This window comes from Xenopus tropicalis, chromosome 8, assembly GCF_000004195.4.
Source record: "Xenopus tropicalis strain Nigerian chromosome 8, UCB_Xtro_10.0, whole genome shotgun sequence".
Taxonomy (NCBI): Eukaryota; Metazoa; Chordata; class Amphibia; order Anura; family Pipidae; genus Xenopus; species Xenopus tropicalis.
The window spans coordinates 82,089,683-82,107,046 of record NC_030684.2 but is presented as its reverse complement, the minus strand read 5'-3'; the positions used below and the strand labels follow the sequence as shown (position 1 = coordinate 82,107,046).

The 17,364-nt window shown below is 37.2% G+C and overlaps 1 protein-coding gene across 2 annotated transcripts in view; it reads left to right on the top strand.

Moving 5' to 3' along the window:
* The first annotated feature begins 44 nt into the window (after nucleotides 1–44).
* arel1 (apoptosis resistant E3 ubiquitin protein ligase 1) overlaps nucleotides 45–17,364 on the top strand; it is a 26,065-nt gene continuing 8,745 nt past the window's right edge. Inside the window, 17 exon segments of one of the 2 annotated variants that reach the window (NM_001011393.1) lie at nucleotides 45–71; nucleotides 1,049–1,200; nucleotides 1,989–2,215; nucleotides 2,556–2,793; nucleotides 2,878–3,041; nucleotides 3,994–4,165; nucleotides 4,695–4,906; nucleotides 5,006–5,083; nucleotides 6,223–6,364; nucleotides 7,276–7,397; nucleotides 9,187–9,262; nucleotides 9,717–9,826; nucleotides 11,943–12,122; nucleotides 12,274–12,399; nucleotides 14,386–14,515; nucleotides 14,604–14,662; nucleotides 15,869–15,958. In NM_001011393.1, coding sequence (NP_001011393.1) covers nucleotides 1,185–1,200; nucleotides 1,989–2,215; nucleotides 2,556–2,793; nucleotides 2,878–3,041; nucleotides 3,994–4,165; nucleotides 4,695–4,906; nucleotides 5,006–5,083; nucleotides 6,223–6,364; nucleotides 7,276–7,397; nucleotides 9,187–9,262; nucleotides 9,717–9,826; nucleotides 11,943–12,122; nucleotides 12,274–12,399; nucleotides 14,386–14,515; nucleotides 14,604–14,662; nucleotides 15,869–15,958 — 2,142 coding nt within the window. In that variant the 5' untranslated portion in view covers nucleotides 45–71; nucleotides 1,049–1,184. 2 annotated transcript variants of the gene reach the window in all.

The following is a 17,364-nucleotide window of genomic DNA, read 5'->3' as shown; positions in this document are numbered from 1 at the left end:
CATTATTTACTGGGACCGGCACTTGCTTCACGTGACCAAAACAAGACGCACCTTCTGCGTGGGAAAATGTGGTAAGAGAGAGAGGTTGAAGGACTGACTTGGAGAAATTGTATGGATGGAATGTGAGGCTATAGAGGTATAATGGTTGGAGTGGGGTGGCTGCCTCTAGCGACAAGGTGCAAGTTTTTAGCCTGGGTGTCAAATAGGGACTGTAGGGCCTGTAGATACAGTGATACCATGTTGGCGATTTATGTTGGGAGATGGGTAAGAGAGTGCTGTATCCACCTGGTCAGTAAAATTGTGCTAAATTCCATTGTTATTAACTGGCCTTTGCATTTAGAGAGTGGGGCAAGTGAAGGTAGAAAACTAACTGGTTGAGGATAGTAAGACAGAAAGGATCCAGATGGGCTGCCATAGAGAAAGTATTTGTGCATTAAAATCACTCTTTCATCACTGCTTTGACAATATTGTAACTTTAGTTGCTAGGGTTGCTGCATTTTCTGAAAAAAAAAACCAAAAAAAAACCCTGTTTTACCATATTTGTATCTTTCTTCTCTATAACATTGGCATCAAGCATCATTTTTACTAGCCAGATGGTAGCCCTAGTTGTTGCACTAGTCTTGATACACCAGAGTATTTTTAAATGTATTCATAGAAGTCAGAAAACCCAACATTTGCAAAAGTTGTCCTTTACAAGCAGTGGGCGTGGAGAAAGAAAGTAACCCATTTGACTGTTGGGAAAAGAGAGACAGCCAAGGGGGGTGGGGATAATGAAAACAGCTGCAGGTAAGGGATTTGCATTGAGAGAACATGGGTGCAGGTGAGGGAGTGTTGAAAAAGAAAAGTATATACGTGATGGATCTGAAAGAGAGAGGGATCCACAGGAGGAGCATATAGGGGAAAGGAGTGCAAGTGTGGGGCATGGAAACAATAGGGTTGATAAAGTACTGTGGGAAGGGGGCCCTGACTCACTCTGTGGACTGTGGTCAGTCAGTTTATTTGCTGCCTGAAGGCTTGTACTTTTTACACACTGTTTTTTTCTTTTTAGGTCCAAATGCATCTCTTCTGGCTATTATAAAGCTGTGTTTGTTTAGTCATTGGGGAACAAATGACCTGGAGAAAGGAAGAGGTGAAAGACAAGCTGCAGCATGATTCTTTAAAAGGAAATTCCATCATTGGTACTGATGTTTTACATTATTGGTAAGAATAAATGTTGCACAGTACGATTTCCTTCATTTTACAACATGTCTACTGAGTTCTCGTTTCTGGAATCCACACCTTCCTCCTCAGTTTGTCTTTGCCATTGCTTGGGTGAGTAGGGCAATTAAAGTTTGGCCAAAACTATCCGCTCAGGACCATGAAGAGTTAGAGGCTGATGAGATAGATTCTCATCCAGATACCAGGAGGTAGTCTTGACATTTGTGATCTTTACATTTTGGGTTATATTTTGCTTTTGGAAATTGTTTATTTAAACATTTTATGCAGTCCTAGAACCTGCTCTTTCACTAGAGAGGTGTGGACATATTCCTTTTCTTTGACCTTTGTTAAAATCCAGGGGGCAATTCCAGCCTGTGTCTGCTCCAAGTTGTGGTTGTCAACATACTTAAATTCCTCCTGATTGTTTGTATGGCAGCCAAGTAGTTTTATAATTCACCTCAAGACCTGTTATAACATGATGTGGGTCTTAGGGTTTGGTCGCTGATTTCTGGTCCATCCATTATAGTCAGATTTGCTCCAGATGTCTGCTGTTGTCCATCCTTTTTCTGTGGACAAAACCTAATCTGGAAAAAGAAGACTGAAAAAAGTTCTGGTTTATGAATATAGAGAGTTTATTCTCTGATTGGTTGTTATGGCATGTTGCACTGGTACGATTCATCACCTGTTTTGGTAAATTACATACATTATCTTAAACCAGTTGATCTGTTATTATGTACACACCAGCATATATTTAATTTCATGCTGAATACTCTGTATTTTCTCTCATTTAGGTAGTATCACAGGTTTGATGTGTGTGCTGTGGATCACCATTAAGTTTTTGTGTGAGCTCAGCTCCCGAGTTTTCACCTTCTGGAACCATGAAGGACGTGCCCGTGGGGCAGAAAGAAATATCTATAACTATGTGCGGGGAAAGTATCTGGATCCACATTCCTGCCATGTGTCTTGGGACTGGAAGGAACCCTGTGAAGTGGGACAATCCATGTGCTTCAGGGTACATGTAAGTACTGAAGACTGATTCTGTGTCTGTCATTATCTGCAGTCTTTCCTCTTTTTCTTTGATACGCAGTACTCTTACATAAATAACTTTATTGGTTTAATTTGTGTTGGCTTTGTTCTTTCCATTATTCAGTTGAGCCTCAATTTCTTTACCCTTTTTGCCTTTTGTGTTCTGTTTATGCCTAGTATTTCTTTTGCCCCTTTAAGTCATAATCTTACTCTGCGTTTCTATTTGTGGCACAGCTCTCAACTGACCCTTATAACACACTCTTATTATCATTAACATATACAGATCTTTACTGTATAATTTGTTCCGTATTTACTCCTTGCTTTTTTTCAAGTTATTTTACAGGAATGGTGACCCATTTCCTCTGACTGCTTCTGTTACACCAAAGATACGAATTTCTCACACTGAACTTGATCTGGAAGTTCCCATCACTCTGGAGGTTCTTCAAGATTCTACAAGGAATGTGATGAAAGTGGCATTCACTGTTAGAAAATCTGGTAGATATCAGATCAACATTAGTATTGGAGGCCTCAATATTGGACATAGCCCTTACTACAAGATCTTCAGCCCAGGCAAGAAACAAATGTAGAAAAAAATGTAAGGACATTTTGTGTGTTTCACATAATGCCATTAGTATTTTAATTGAATTTTAACAGGTGCTGTAGTTCCATCCAAAACACAGATTGTGTCCCATTTTTCCACACTTGTCCTAAAGTGTGGAGAGCAGCACACACTGCAAGTAGTTCCACGTGACCAGTATGGTAACCACACAAGCGACAGCCTGAAAGATCTTGAAAGCTACATACTGACCCTAAGTGAGGTAAGCCTGTCCGTTCCCTGTTTAACACTTCATTTGCATTTTAATGACATCCTTTTTTAAGATCTTTTCCTCTTTCACTTTAAGGGGGAAAAACTATGTATTAACCTATTATTATGGCATCTCTTAAGGAATGATGAAAAAGGAGGTTTGCTAAGTTCTCTTGATGGGTGTTTTAAGTTCCTTATTTAAACTGAGATATATATCTATATTACAATGTTGTAATCTCTGGAAATTTAAAGGAGACATATCCTATAAAATTATGAATGTACCAGTGAATTATACTCCTAGATATAGAAGGATTGTGCTTAAAAAAGTTGTGTTTCAGGCTGATTTATTGAGAAATTCCTCAAAAACCCCACTAGTCCCGCCCATCTGTTCCACTTCCTGCTGGCTGAATTCTCTGGATGAGCTGGTGAGCCGGCGGCACCCCTTACACTGCACTGTAGGATAGGAACCAATCAGCAGCTAGGCTGACCTGATAGGGAACTGAAGCCTGTCTTTGCTTGTGTGAGTGCAGGACTGTGATTGGCTCTCCCCCTCCTACTGTGCTTCTATCAGGAACTGTTAGGACACACCCACTCTTCATTTCACACTGGACGGAGAAGTGATAGGATCTATAGGGAGCTCCAATAAAGGGGCCATTTTTACAAAGGATTAATTTTTAGCACAAAGGGAAACCAGCACCGTATCTTATTCATAATTGCCTACAAAATTAGCGTTTTTCCCATTTATCCAATATGTCTCCTTTAACAAATGTCGATTATGGTCACTCAACAACACATTTAGCCTTTTTAAGGTCAAACTCTATATCTATTGAAAGTTGTATACTTGACAAGCCAATCATTTCTGTGGCATATAATTGTGCATGTTTATGTATTAAAACTAGGTTATCATTTCCTTTATAACTTCATAAACTCTGAACAAGTGGTATGTTTTCTGACTCCCTTTGCAGCTTGGTGTAGTAGGTGTGGCTGATGGTTGTTTACAAGTATCTGTGTGCAGTGGGAGCCAGAACCGTGTCCTTTTACACCTTGCTCTACTCCAGACTGGATGCTTTCAAGCAACACTGCGTTTCCAGGGGCTGCCAATCAATAATGGGAATTTCCAAATCATAGTGTTGACTGGTAAGATTGCCTAGGTACCATTTTCTTCTTCTTTTTTCCAGCCATTTGATGCTTCCTCTGCAAAGTTATTTTTTATCTGCACCAAACCTTGTTAAAATCGCCAGTGTCCAATATTTGTGTTAACATTACTGAGCCAGGTAAAATACAGCAATTTACTATAGACAGAAACAGAGAAAAACCTATGTGTTGTAGCATGATGTGTAAAGCTAGCCATAGATCCTCTGATGATGCACTGCAATGATCCCCCTAATTTTAGCAACTACGTGTGCAAGTATTTCCCTTTTATATTCACTTTTTAAAAACTAAATTTTCTTTACATTCCATTATGGTTTGATAACTTCTGTGCAAGCACAAGGTTTAGAGGAAAAATGGATGTTCGGTTATTTTTCCTTTCATTCTCCTGTTCATCACAAATTATTAGAATTATATCATATCTTAAAAAGATGGTAACAAACTCTTAGGAATCCTAGAATTTTGCTTGTTTGTTTCTATATTTCTTAATGCATACATGCTTTTGTATTTCTCTTAGATGGTGAGAAGACTATTGTCGATAACAATGTATCACGCTCTGGTGTTGGGGTTTTCTTTGAGGGTTATCTTTATCCTCCATCAAGCTCTCCTAACATTCCTGGACAGCATAGATCCTCTTCTACCAGCAATGATGAAGAGTCAAATGCTGATGGGCACACTGTTGATAGATTGAAAAAACCTAAGAAGGTGTATTTCTATATCACTCCGAAGGTAAGGGAAACCGAGAGAGAGTTGTAGTCAAACTATAGAAAGTCAGTACTTACTATACTGTTTTCTTAAATTTCAACTACTTTGCACTGTCATATGCAGCAACTGTCGGTGAAAGAATTTTATCTGCGGATTATTCCTTGGCGTCTCTTCACCTTTAGAGTTTGTCCGGGGACCAAGGTCAGTCTCAACCGCCCATCTCTACATTACTATTTTCCTTCTTCTTATTCTCTCTTTCTGTACAGAACCCGCAGAGAGCTCAGAAAACAAAACTGCTTGCACTGTCCAGTACATGTAACTAACACTTCGTGAATATAAAATAATGATTATGCTTGTACATACATCTCAGATTTTTAGCATGAAGAATTGCACGGTGCCCCACCTGTAAAATTAGGCCAGAAAAATATGTTCATGGAAACCAGCTCCACTTTGAGTTATACTAAAAGCATACTTATCACCAAAAAATTGTTTTCCCAACTGAAGATATGGGCTGATACAGGCCAAACTCTGATTGGGGGAAACAATAGTTTTGTTTTTTTTTTTAAATTGCTTCCTGAACACTCTATGCCACCCATACTGGGAGAGCTTCCAGGTTGTGCAGCCATGATTAATGGTGCACATATACATAGTGAGCACTTCTCCAATTGCGCTTGTTATTTGCATGCATTTAACCTCACACATGCACATAACTAGCAAAAACTTTCTCATCATCTCACATGCATTGTTTACTGTAACTCTCAATTAAATGGGCTTCCCTCTCCAGTCTGTACTAAATACTGCTGCTAGGCTTATACATCTCAGCAACCAATCCTCTTCTCCCATCCCTGCACTAGCTTTCACTACCATTCAGAATAAAATTCAAACAAATGACCCTCACATTCAAAGCAGTGCATAACTCTGCAAATCTCAACTCATGTCAAGATACTCTCCAAACCTCTTGTTACACTCTTCTAATGCCCTGCTTCTCAACACCTCTTTTATTATCTTACATACTCTCATCCAAAAGTTTGCAGGAGCTGCATCTCTTTTTTTTGGATGTACTGTGGGCGACAGATCTCCTTATATGCCAGTACCCTAACATTATTCTTATTTTTCCCTGCCACAGTAAAGCTTTATTGTAAGGTCCTTTGATATAACTTTTACATTCTCTGTATAACACCAGTCTAGATCTTCAATGTTGTCTTTTCGCAATTGTTGTTCATTTTTTTCTGCATTTATCTCCCACTATTAGACTTCTGTATCTGCTAATTTTTTTTTTTTTTTGTTCCTCCCCAAATTTTTGGTTGTTATAATTTAGTATCTGTTTTCTTCCTATTTAGTTTCTATATTTACCCCCAGACCCCTTGCACGGTCTGCTGTCCTTGCAAGTGGATGATGGGCTGCAACCTCCTATAGAAATCAGTTGCAAGGATCGAAACATCATGGCTGCCACATTTACTCGTTTTTTGCACCTTAATATTGGTAAGATTGTCGTGAAGCAATTATAAAAATGCAGATGACATACTAGAGTTTTTTTTCCCGAGGGTGGGGTTACAAAAGATTTTTATAGGGAATGGAAAGGATATTACATGGGGTGGAATGTCAATTAGTTAGCCACCCCCACATTTATTAAATCAGTAAATTTTTTCCCTGTAACAGTGCTCCTGTTTGAAATTAAAATTGCAGGGGTCTGGGATCTTTCTAAATAAGCACTGTGCTACCATCTTTTTAGTATTTCCCAAGGCTTCCTTACATCTAGACAGACACAGTATAGTCACATAGGGAAATATTACTGATGTGCACATGCATTCAATCTACAAATCTAAAAAAGCCACCAGGGGAGCCTTAAGAAATACTAGTAAGGTGGTGGCATGTTCAGTGGGATTCATCTTTTTTTTAATATAATGATAGCATTGTTAATTTATATCTGGCTAGATTCTTCTATTATAGGTTGTGAGTTAAATAACTGTCTCCTTTTTGGATACATAACATTTTGTATTATTCTTTAGTGTATAAGTACCTTTACAGATAACTTATACAATGTATGACAGCTGATACATCACTATGCTGACTGTTTTGTTATTTCTCTAAGAAACTTGCCTGGATATATATAGTAAAAAAAAACAAAAACTCTGCATGTTGCTTACCTAGATGTAATCCCCAGACTGGTGCAGTTTTTCTAAACAGGAGCTCTGGCCTAAAGAAAAAGTTAGTGATTTAACACACTGGGTTGCCTAGCATATTGACCCTTATTAGTTTTTCCTTGTCCTCAACAATAGTATTAAGGAAATGGATTATAATCCCATATTGCACTCAGAAAAAATTGTTGAAACTAGATTATTTGTAACAATATACATCTAGTCATCATGTTAATTTTCTTTTTGTTTGCTCAGGTGGATCAGAGACATTTCAAGATAAAGTTACTTTCTTCCAAAAGGAATTGCGACAGATTCACTGCAAGAAAACAAGATGCAAAGTTACACTTAAGGTTAACAGACATTCACTACTGGAAAGTGTAAGTAACACTGAAGCTACTGATGCATCTCAAAATTTAAATAAATTGGAGCCATCGGAGCCTTCATTTGGCAAAAACTGCAGAACTTGTTTTGTGTAGGATACTATTTTTCCATAATTAACTGCACTCGTTCTTAGATATTTGAATCCAGTGCACCAAACCTAAACATCCTTAACGCTAATTTAACTTCTTAATTAGCCAGTGTATCCAGATGTGAACACTGTCCCTAATCAATCAATTGCAGCTATTGCCAATATGGTTTAATACTTAGGTACTGCATAAATGTAAGAGCTTGAAGAAGCGGGAACAGCCAAAGAGAAATACACTCCTACTTTTACATACAGATTGAATTCTGAAGCACCTGTATGACTGGGAGCAAGTTGCCACAGTTTAGTGGCAATCCTCAGAAGATCATGGGACATTGACAGAGATGAGGTCCACTGCTCAAAGAATAGTATGCAGGGTCCCACTCTTATCTTTCATTTCACTCTGGCTTCTAACTTGAGAGGTTGTCTATGCAGCTCTCATATAATGACCATTTCACGAGGTAAAATGCTTTCCAAACATCTTTTTTTCTGCATCATTTCACATTTTGGGGGAAGGATGAAATATCATAACTGAATATGAACTTTATATAAAATGTCTCCTTTACTAATTTATACAGTATATGCTTTGTTTTAAATGTTGCACTCCTTTGTAGTATGTTGTATATAATACTTTGTGTGTTTATTTGACGACCAAATGAAAAGTTTATTAAAATTTTCACTAGATAAATTGACCTTGACTCAATGTATTTATATATCTTAAATACATCACTTCTTGGACACTTTTACACTGTTAAAATGTAAATTTGTCTCGTATGTATGTATGTATATCTTTATTTATAAAGCGCTACTTATGTACGCAGAATACATTTATACAAACAGGGGGTTATTAAGATAATAGATACAGTTGCAATAAGTTAAAGGACAAGGAAAGGTTAATATAAATTAAAAGTAAGTCTAAAGGCATTCTTTTTAAGTACTTACTGCATATCTAAATTCCCAGATCCCTGCTTGCTTCTCTGAGATATGGTGCTGGCAGCCTACAGTGTGAAGACTCCAGTGACATCACTGAAATCTCTCTCCCCTTCCTGTAGGCTGCCAGTGGCAGCCTTCATTAGCAATGCACATGTATGTAACTTTATCCTGTCTCCTGTTCTGAGCTACACAAGCCCACCAGTAAATAATTGATTAGGTGAGCCAAAAGTGTGGCGTTTTTAAATTTTGACTTGCATTCTCCTTTAAGAGTCAAAGACACAAGAGGATGGAGGTCCCTGTGAAGTACCCTCAGATGCTCCTATCTATTTTTTTGCTTTTATTATCCTTTGTCCTCTCTGCTGTTGACATGGATTTCAGGCTGTAAAACCATGTATAGGGCCAAAACGATCTGTATTGGACAAGGGCCTGTTCAAATATTATGTGAACAGGGTGGTAAATTAATTTCAGCTTAGGATCACTCTGGGCCATCAATGCAGTCCTCAGCAGATGTGTTTATATAGCCCCTATGTAATCAAGATGTTTGCCGCCAACAATCAGCCCTATTAGGCCAGTTATTTGGTTGGCCATATAAGGATGCTTATTGGCATGCTGACTGAAGAAGTAGATCTGTGCTAGGTTAGCTTTAATTTTGTTTTGTCTCACATTCTTAAATGATCTATTATGTGTTTTCTTTTGAATTATATATTTGTACTGTTCACAACTATTCCCAACTTTGTTATTTAAAGTCTTTCTTTTTTTTTTTCCCCCAGTCTCTTCGAGCAACACGTAACTTCTCAGCCTCTGACTGGTGCAAGAATTTTGAAGTGGTTTTTCAGGATGAAGAAGGTGTGAAGAAAAAATAAGAGGGTGGTGGAGAGAGAGAGAAACAACTGTGTCTGTTTATTCAATATACACTATGTAGTAATATACAGTAAGACAGAAAGATGGAGAATACAGTAGAAGAGTTTTAACTAAAGCAGGGAAAAGGTCCCCATAAAGGGTAATGTTGACTTTGCGTGCACACACACACACTCTTTTCCTCAACTAATATGATAGAAATAAATTTGGAATTATTTCTTTGGTTGATAGGTCCCCTTTAATGGAGAAAATAAGTAGGCTTAGTCATCAGGCTTAGACTGGCAGTCTGTTGATTCTCGCAAATGAGGGGCTGCTGTTAGATGCCATAGACGCCATTGCATATTTGAAATGCCATAGAGTATTTTGAATCTCAGTCTGGACCTGTTAAATAATATTTTCTTGTTTAGCTTCAGGTTTATGTTAATTTATTTAATCTTTACAGCTCTTGATTGGGGGGGACCACGCAGAGAATGGTTTGAGCTGATCTGCAAAACCTTATTTGATACAAACAATCAACTCTTCATTCGTTTCAGTGATAGTAATCAGGGCCTGGTAAGTTGTCTGCCCATGTAAAATATATTTATTCATTGTTCCTGTTCTAGGGGGTATTAATCCTTCCCAATATTAATACTTTCAGTAAGTGTATTTGATTGTTTTAAGTAACAAATGTTAACCACAATTATGTATTTGTTTATTTTTCTTTTATTCAATGGTTCAGCACAAGGGTTTTATAGCACAAAGGTTTTAAAGTAGTTCATCTAAATGCAGATGGTTTCAACAATTCCAAACACTGCAAGAAATACTATATGCAATATGCTAAATCAATCCATTGCTCTGGTGCATGTCTTATTTCTATCCAATGCAGACTAGAATTCCCCTTTCTCCCTTTTTGCATGGTAAGTTTCTCTCACCATTAAAAGTGATGTTTCTGATTGTTGACCTATAACTCTGCCCTTTTTCCTGCTGTTCCTTTTTCCCTACTGAGGATCTATCAGTTTGCAAAATAAAGTTAGATTGGCACAAATGCCTGTAGGAGATCCTAAATTTATCAAAGGTTGAAAGAAATTGGAATTTTTCATTGCATTGTGATAAAATTCACAATTTTAGCTTTAAGGAAAAAAAGTAGTAAACATTTTTTAGAATGTCAGAATTTCATTGCTTCATCTTAACCACACTGTAGCTGTGACTAGCTTCTAGAAGCAGACATATGCCAATGCTCAGTCTAGCCTACACCTTAAAGGAAGAGTAACACCAAATTATTTTAAGAAAAAAAATCTATTCTACCCTGCTCCAATAATTGCCCTATACTGCAAAAAAATGTATTATTTTCAATGCTTTATTAAGAAAATACATTCTCCAGAAGAATTTTTACAAACTTTTATACAATCGGTACCTAACCCCCTTAAAATTGTCACAGATTTATCAAGGAACTGTTAATACTTGTTGGAGATGTAACAAAGAAATAGGACATATGTTATACATATGGTGGTCCTGTTCTATCATCCATTCCTTGTGGACTTCAACATTTTCTCCGATATCGAATTAACAAGATTTTGTTTCTGCAGAACTGGTGTTATTAAACATTTATGACAAAATTCCTAACAAAGCTCTGGAAATAGTAATTTTTCAATTATCAAATACAGTCAGACTTGTAATTGCCAGGAATTGGAAAAACAGGAGGTCCCAAACATTTTCTAGCTTATGAGAGAAGTTAGCAGTAATATAGAATATGAAATGGCAATTCCAAGAAATATTTCGTAAAGAAGATTCATACAGGAAGCTCAAAAAATATGGAAGAGCTTTTCTGGTCTTGATAATTTATAGTTATGTTTGATGTGTCTCGGTTTTTTTTTTGTGAGTTACCAGTTATGTTAAGTTATGGTGTTTTTCTTTTCTCTCTGGAGATATTGATAAAGTAAGCAGTGTAATTATTATGATTTACATGTATTATAAAAAGTAAGTTGAAAAAAAAAAATACATTCCAAAAAAAAAAAAAGGTGACATGGCGATATTCACTCTGCAAAAATCAACATGCAAAGTTGCAAGAGAGAGGGTGTGTGGGTAGCATTACTTCAGTAATTTTCAGTATTAGTTCTTCAGTGGAAAATTTTTCAACTTCTATGGTTACGTGACAAATAGTTATGTGATTTTTAGGATTCTGATTTGGTTTGGCCAGGAGTGTGGATTCGGCCGAATCCTGCTGAAAAAGGCTGAATCTTGGCCGAATCCCGAACAGAATTATGGCTTCGGTGCATCCCTAGTATGCTTAAAATCAGGTTATGTGTGGACATCTTTAAGATGAAGTGTTGTATAACAAGTTTATAGTACAGATCTTTAAACTGAAATACAGTTTTGAATGAAAAAAAAAAATACTTTTTCACAGGGGATCTAATCCCAAAAAATGAACTGATATAAACTACTTTTGCAATTTACATTAATTTCCTGGTTTTAGTCATAGAGATATTGGTTGGCAAACTTGGCTTAAAGTATCTTTCCAAAAACTCTCTTTTCAGTTCTGGCTGAGTTTAATATTCATGGTAGGCAGCAAATTTCATGACTTATGACAATATGCAAGCTTATGACAATAATTCATTATTATAGATATTAGTTTAATTTACCTAATGCGTGTTATAATTTACATCTTTTTTTTTTTTGTTGTCTCTTCTAGGTGCACCCCAATCCATGTCGACCTCCAAACATACGAGTTAAACTTTATGAGTTTGCTGGCCGTGTGGTGGGAAAGTGTTTGTTTGAGTCATCTCTGGGTGGTGGATGTGAGCAGCTGGTGAGAGCTAGATTCACACGCTCCTTTCTGGCACAGATTATCGGACTTCGTATGCACTACAAGGTGCTTTTACTTGTTAATTTACACTTTTTTTTTTTTTTTTTTAGCCTTTTCATTCTTCTCATCCTATCATTTGCAGTGCTCTCTCCATTGCTTCATATTGCTTATGTATTCCCTTTAATATTCATCTTCTGCCTCATTTATATCTCCAAAGTACTTTGAGACAGATGATCCAGACTTTTTCCAGACAAAGGTTCAGTACATTCTCACCAATGATGTTATAGACACAGAACTATCTTTTGCAGAAGAGAAGTATGGGCGAGCAGGACAGCTGGAGAAAGTAGGTGTCTTCTTTACTATTTTGAGAAGCTAAAGGTGGCACAATGATTTTCTATAAGACCTAATATAGATATGTTTTTGTATGGTATACAAGAATATGTTCAATAATTCAAAGTTAAAAGGAACAGTTGTAAGAACATGTTCTTTAGTTAAGATTCTTGCATAGAAAGTATCTGTCCACCAACTGACTACATAAAATAAGCCCTTGGTTATGCCCCACATGTAACCAGATTCCTGCTGACTTTTGCCTTATGACTTGATAGTTCCAACAAATCAGTAGATACTGGGGGATATAACCCTATGAATTGGGGATATCCCAGCACTTCATGTACCATTATTATTATTATTAACATTTATTTATAAAGCGCCAACATATTCCGCAGCACTGTACAAACCATTGGATCTACATTATTAGTTAAAGGGATACTGTCATGATTTTTATGGTGTACTTTTTATTTTTAAATTACACTGTTTACATAGCAAATAATTCACCCTACCATTTAAAATTTTATTCTTGAATCAAAAAATTTATTTTTTTAGTTGTAATATTGGTGTGTAGCCAGCCATCTGTACAGTGCATTGTGTCTCAATCTGATCTTTCAGAAGGAGCCACATTAGAATTGCTTTCAGGTAACCTATTGTTTCTCCTACTCCCATGTAACTGGAGGAGTCCCAAGCTGGACTTGGATTTCTTAAAATTGGGTGCTATTCTGATATCTGCTGGATGCTGCTATCCTGCTCCCTTCCTATTGTTCTGCAGATCGGCTGCTGGGAGGGGGGTGATATCACTCCAACTTTCAGCTCAGCAGTAAAGTGTGACTGAAGTTTATTAGAGCAAGAATATGGCTAGCCCCATGAAATGAAATTTCAAAATTAGATATAAAAAAGTCTTGTGTTTTTAAAAAATGTATTTCAATGCAGGATTCTGCTGGAGAAGCTATATTAACTGATGTGTTTTGAAAAAATGACAGTATTCCTTTAACCAAAAGTGACACCTCTGCTGCAGTCAAATGAAAGTCTGCTTGTTCCCTTTGGCTTGAATTGCTGAACAATAATGTATTCCAGAATTATAATCAAAGAGGCTGCCCCTAAAACTTTGAAAAGATATGTACATCATGGCTCCCGTGAACATTTTTCAGAACAAGGAAAATATAGCCTTTGTAAGCTGCTCACTCTCTCACCCCCTCTTGTAAAATGGATATTTCAGCAGGAAGGACTTAAACAACATTATAGAATGTAAAATGTATATTCTTTGTTGTTCTTAAGTTTCTCCTTTTTCTTTCTTGTGATTTCCATTTTGTTTTGAATGAAGATGCAAACTGGGGCACATTTATCAAAGTACGAAATAATCGGAATGGAAAAAATGTGTAGTTTTTCTGATTTTAGAACTGTGCGTATTTTCTATGAAATTTTCGTTAATTTCTGCAACTTTTAGATACTTTGCAACAATTTGTGCGACAAAATCGTATTTGTCGCAACTAGTACGAAAATATAGGATTAATTCAAGCTTCAGTATCCTTTGGCCAGGTTGGAGCTGCAGAGTGCCATTGAGTCCTATGGGAAGCTTCCAAAAACATGCACAAAATGTTCAAAGTCAGAAAGTTTTTCGCGCCTTTTATGATCGTTCGGATACAAAAATTTCGGAACTTTCGTATCGTACCATGATATTTTCGTACAACCACGATGCGACCCGAAATTTTCGTATTTGATACGATTTTTTCTTCAACGTACTTTTCAAAGTCCGTAATTCGGACTTTGATAAATCAACCCCATAGTGTGTTACCTATAATCTTGTAACGAGGACAATTCACACAGTTTATACTGCTAAAGTTGAGCTTTATTACAGACTTACAAACACAACATGTTTTGGGTCCTTAGTGCTGTTTCACAAGTGTGGAGTAAAATAACTTTGGACAGAACAGGAGGTACAGCTGGGTAATAGGACTACTTCCATTTTTCTTCAACCTCTATGCTTTCTGTTTGTCAGGTGGTGGAGCTTATACCAGGCGGCTCTCAAATCCTTGTGACCAATGAGAACAAAGTTTACTACCTAAATTTATTGGCTAATCACCGTCTGTCAAACCAAGTTCGAGAGGAGGTAGACCATTTTCTCAAAGGTGATGTGGGATCATGATTTATGGGAATTTTGGTGAGATTATGATCTCTACAGGTCATATCTTTACATCTCTACTCTCTCTTATACAGGGCTGAATGAATTAGTCCCAGATAACCTGCTTGGTATTTTTGATGAAAATGAATTAGAGGCAAGTATCTGTAGACTATGAATTTTAGGAACTGAGAAGGAAAGTTTTGCTTTTTGTTTTAAGGACTTAAACAAATACCGGAGACTGTTAAGATGAAAGGGTCAATAACAAGAAAAAATAAAAGGGCTTCCTATACATTTAAATTCAAGTCCAATTATCTAGTCCTTTTAAAAATTGCTTGTTAGCTTTAAACCTTTAATATAAACTATATTAATTACTTTTGTAGCAATAAAGAAAGACAGTCAAGGCTATAGTACTAACTTTGCATAGCAGATATTTAAAATGTAATGGTTTTAGTTCTTGGTGATAAACAGGTGTCAATTACACCTCTCCAGAAATGTATAAGATGAATATTATTCTTAATCAAAATAAAACTTTTAGATCAAAGGGATATTTTATTTTTCTTGTATTCTGTAATTAGCAACCAATCAGAACATATACAGGTATGGGATCAGTTATCTGGAAACCTGTTATCCAGAAAGCTCCAAATTATGGGAAGATCATCTCCCATAGGCTCCATTTTAATTAAATGGAAAAAAAAATTAACATTAATTTCCTTTTTCTTTGTAATAGTAAAACAGTACCTTGTACTTGATCCCAACTAAGATATAATTATTCCTTATTGGAGGCAAAACATTCCTATTGGATTTATTTGATTTTTAAATTATTTTTGGTAGACTTAAGGAAGAGAAATTCAAGTTATAGAAAGATTCCTTATCTGTAAAACCCCAGGTCCAGAGCATTCTAGATAACAGGTCTCATATCTGGAACTCTAAGGGCTCTGGCACACGGGGGAGATTAGTCGCCCGTGACAAAACTCCCTGTTCGCGGGCGACTAATCTCCCCGAGTTGCCTACCCCTGCCATCCCACCGGCGAACATGTAAGTCGCCGGTGGGATGGCAGACGCGGCGGTGCGATTTCAGGAAATTGCCCCGCCGCGTGTGCCATCCCGCCGGCGACTTACATGTTCGCCGGCGGGATGGCGGGTCATGGCAACTCGGGGAGATTAGTCGCCCGCGAACAGGGAGTTTTGTCACGGGCGACTAATCTCCCCCGTGTGCCAGAGCCCTAAAGAAGGTTTTTTCTGATTACTCACACTGTGTTGGTCATACCGTGCTTTTAGACTATTGGATAACATGACCTGTTAATGTAAGGGGTGTAAGTTATATGTGTGTTTTCTAAAACTATGTGCCACTGTTTCCTAGCTACTCATGTGTGGCACAGGTCACATTGCAGTTCAGGACTTTCAAGCCCATGCTGTGGTCATTGGTGGCTCATGGCATTTTCGGGAAAAGGTAAGATAAGTATTTTGTTACAATCACTTTTCCATATCTGGACTGGCCTTCTGTACAACTCCCCTTTTAATACTTCTGTATTCAGCATTCCTACTCAATGTTTTTTTTTTTCTCACACACTGTGCTGGTGACATAATTCCCTTTAAGATATTATGTGCAGTTCCTGCTGTTCCTTACATAATAGATTTTACAATAGAATTTGCTTGTTAAAAGGAATGGTCAAGTTTTATATTTACTTTTAACTTGTTATTGATCTACCTATTTTCATCAACCTTTCAACTAATGTTCATTATTCTGTATGGGTTTTAGTCTTTATATTCTGCCTGTTTCTAAGCTTCAACTAAAAATTCTCCTACTATCTGGGTCACTGACCTCTGCAACCAATAATTAGATCACTAATGCATGGGTCACTCGGGAAAAAGAATAAAAAGAGACTTGAACATGTAAACAAAGATCTAGGACTGCATGGTATTCATGCCAGGTTATCATACAATCTCTGTGATTGCCAAAACGCTTCACTTAATTTCTCAGGATTCATTGATGTCTGGCATGGTGCCAAGAGACTGGCGAATTGCTAATGTGGTGCTGTTATGTTCAATGTGGACAAGTGCAAAGTTATGCACTTTGGTAGAAATAATATAAATGTGAGTTATACACTAAATGGTAGTTTGTTGGGGGTATCCTTAATGGAGAAGGGTCTGGGGGGTTTTGTAGATAACAAGTTGTCTAATTCCAGGCAGTGTCATTCTGTGGCTACTAAAGCAAATAAAGTGCTGTCTTGTATAAAAAAGGGCATTGACTCAAGGGATGAAAACATAATTTTGCCTCTTTATAGGTCCATGGTAAGGCCTCGCCTTGAGTATGCAGTGCAGTTTTGGGCTCCAGTCCTTAAAATGGATATTAATGAGGTTAGACTCAAGGTTGGGGTTGTTTTCTCTGGGGGGGAAAAAGGTGCTTGCGAGGGTTTGGTTTTTTTTCTATAAAAAAAGATCAGAGCATTAGAGGAGTTTTCAAATTTCATTTGAAGCAGCGTAGGAGGTTTTTATAGTGAGGTTGTGGAATGCTCTTCCTAGTGATGTGGTAATGGCAGATTCTGTTAATGCCTTGAAGAGGGGCCTGGATGAGTTCTTGAACAAGCATAATATCCGAGGCTTTTGTGATACTGAAATCTACAGTTAGTATTGATGTTGGTATATAAAGTGTATGTGTGTGTGTATAGATATGTCATTATGGGTCTGTGTGTGCTGGGGATCGCTTAGAAGGGTTGATCTTAATGGACTTTGGTCTTTTTTCAAAACCCAACTTAATTACGTAATTATGTAACTTCCCTAGAAACAGCAATTATGATTTATCTGCTATTACTACTTAATCAGCCCAGGTACAGGTATGGGATCTGTTATCCAGAA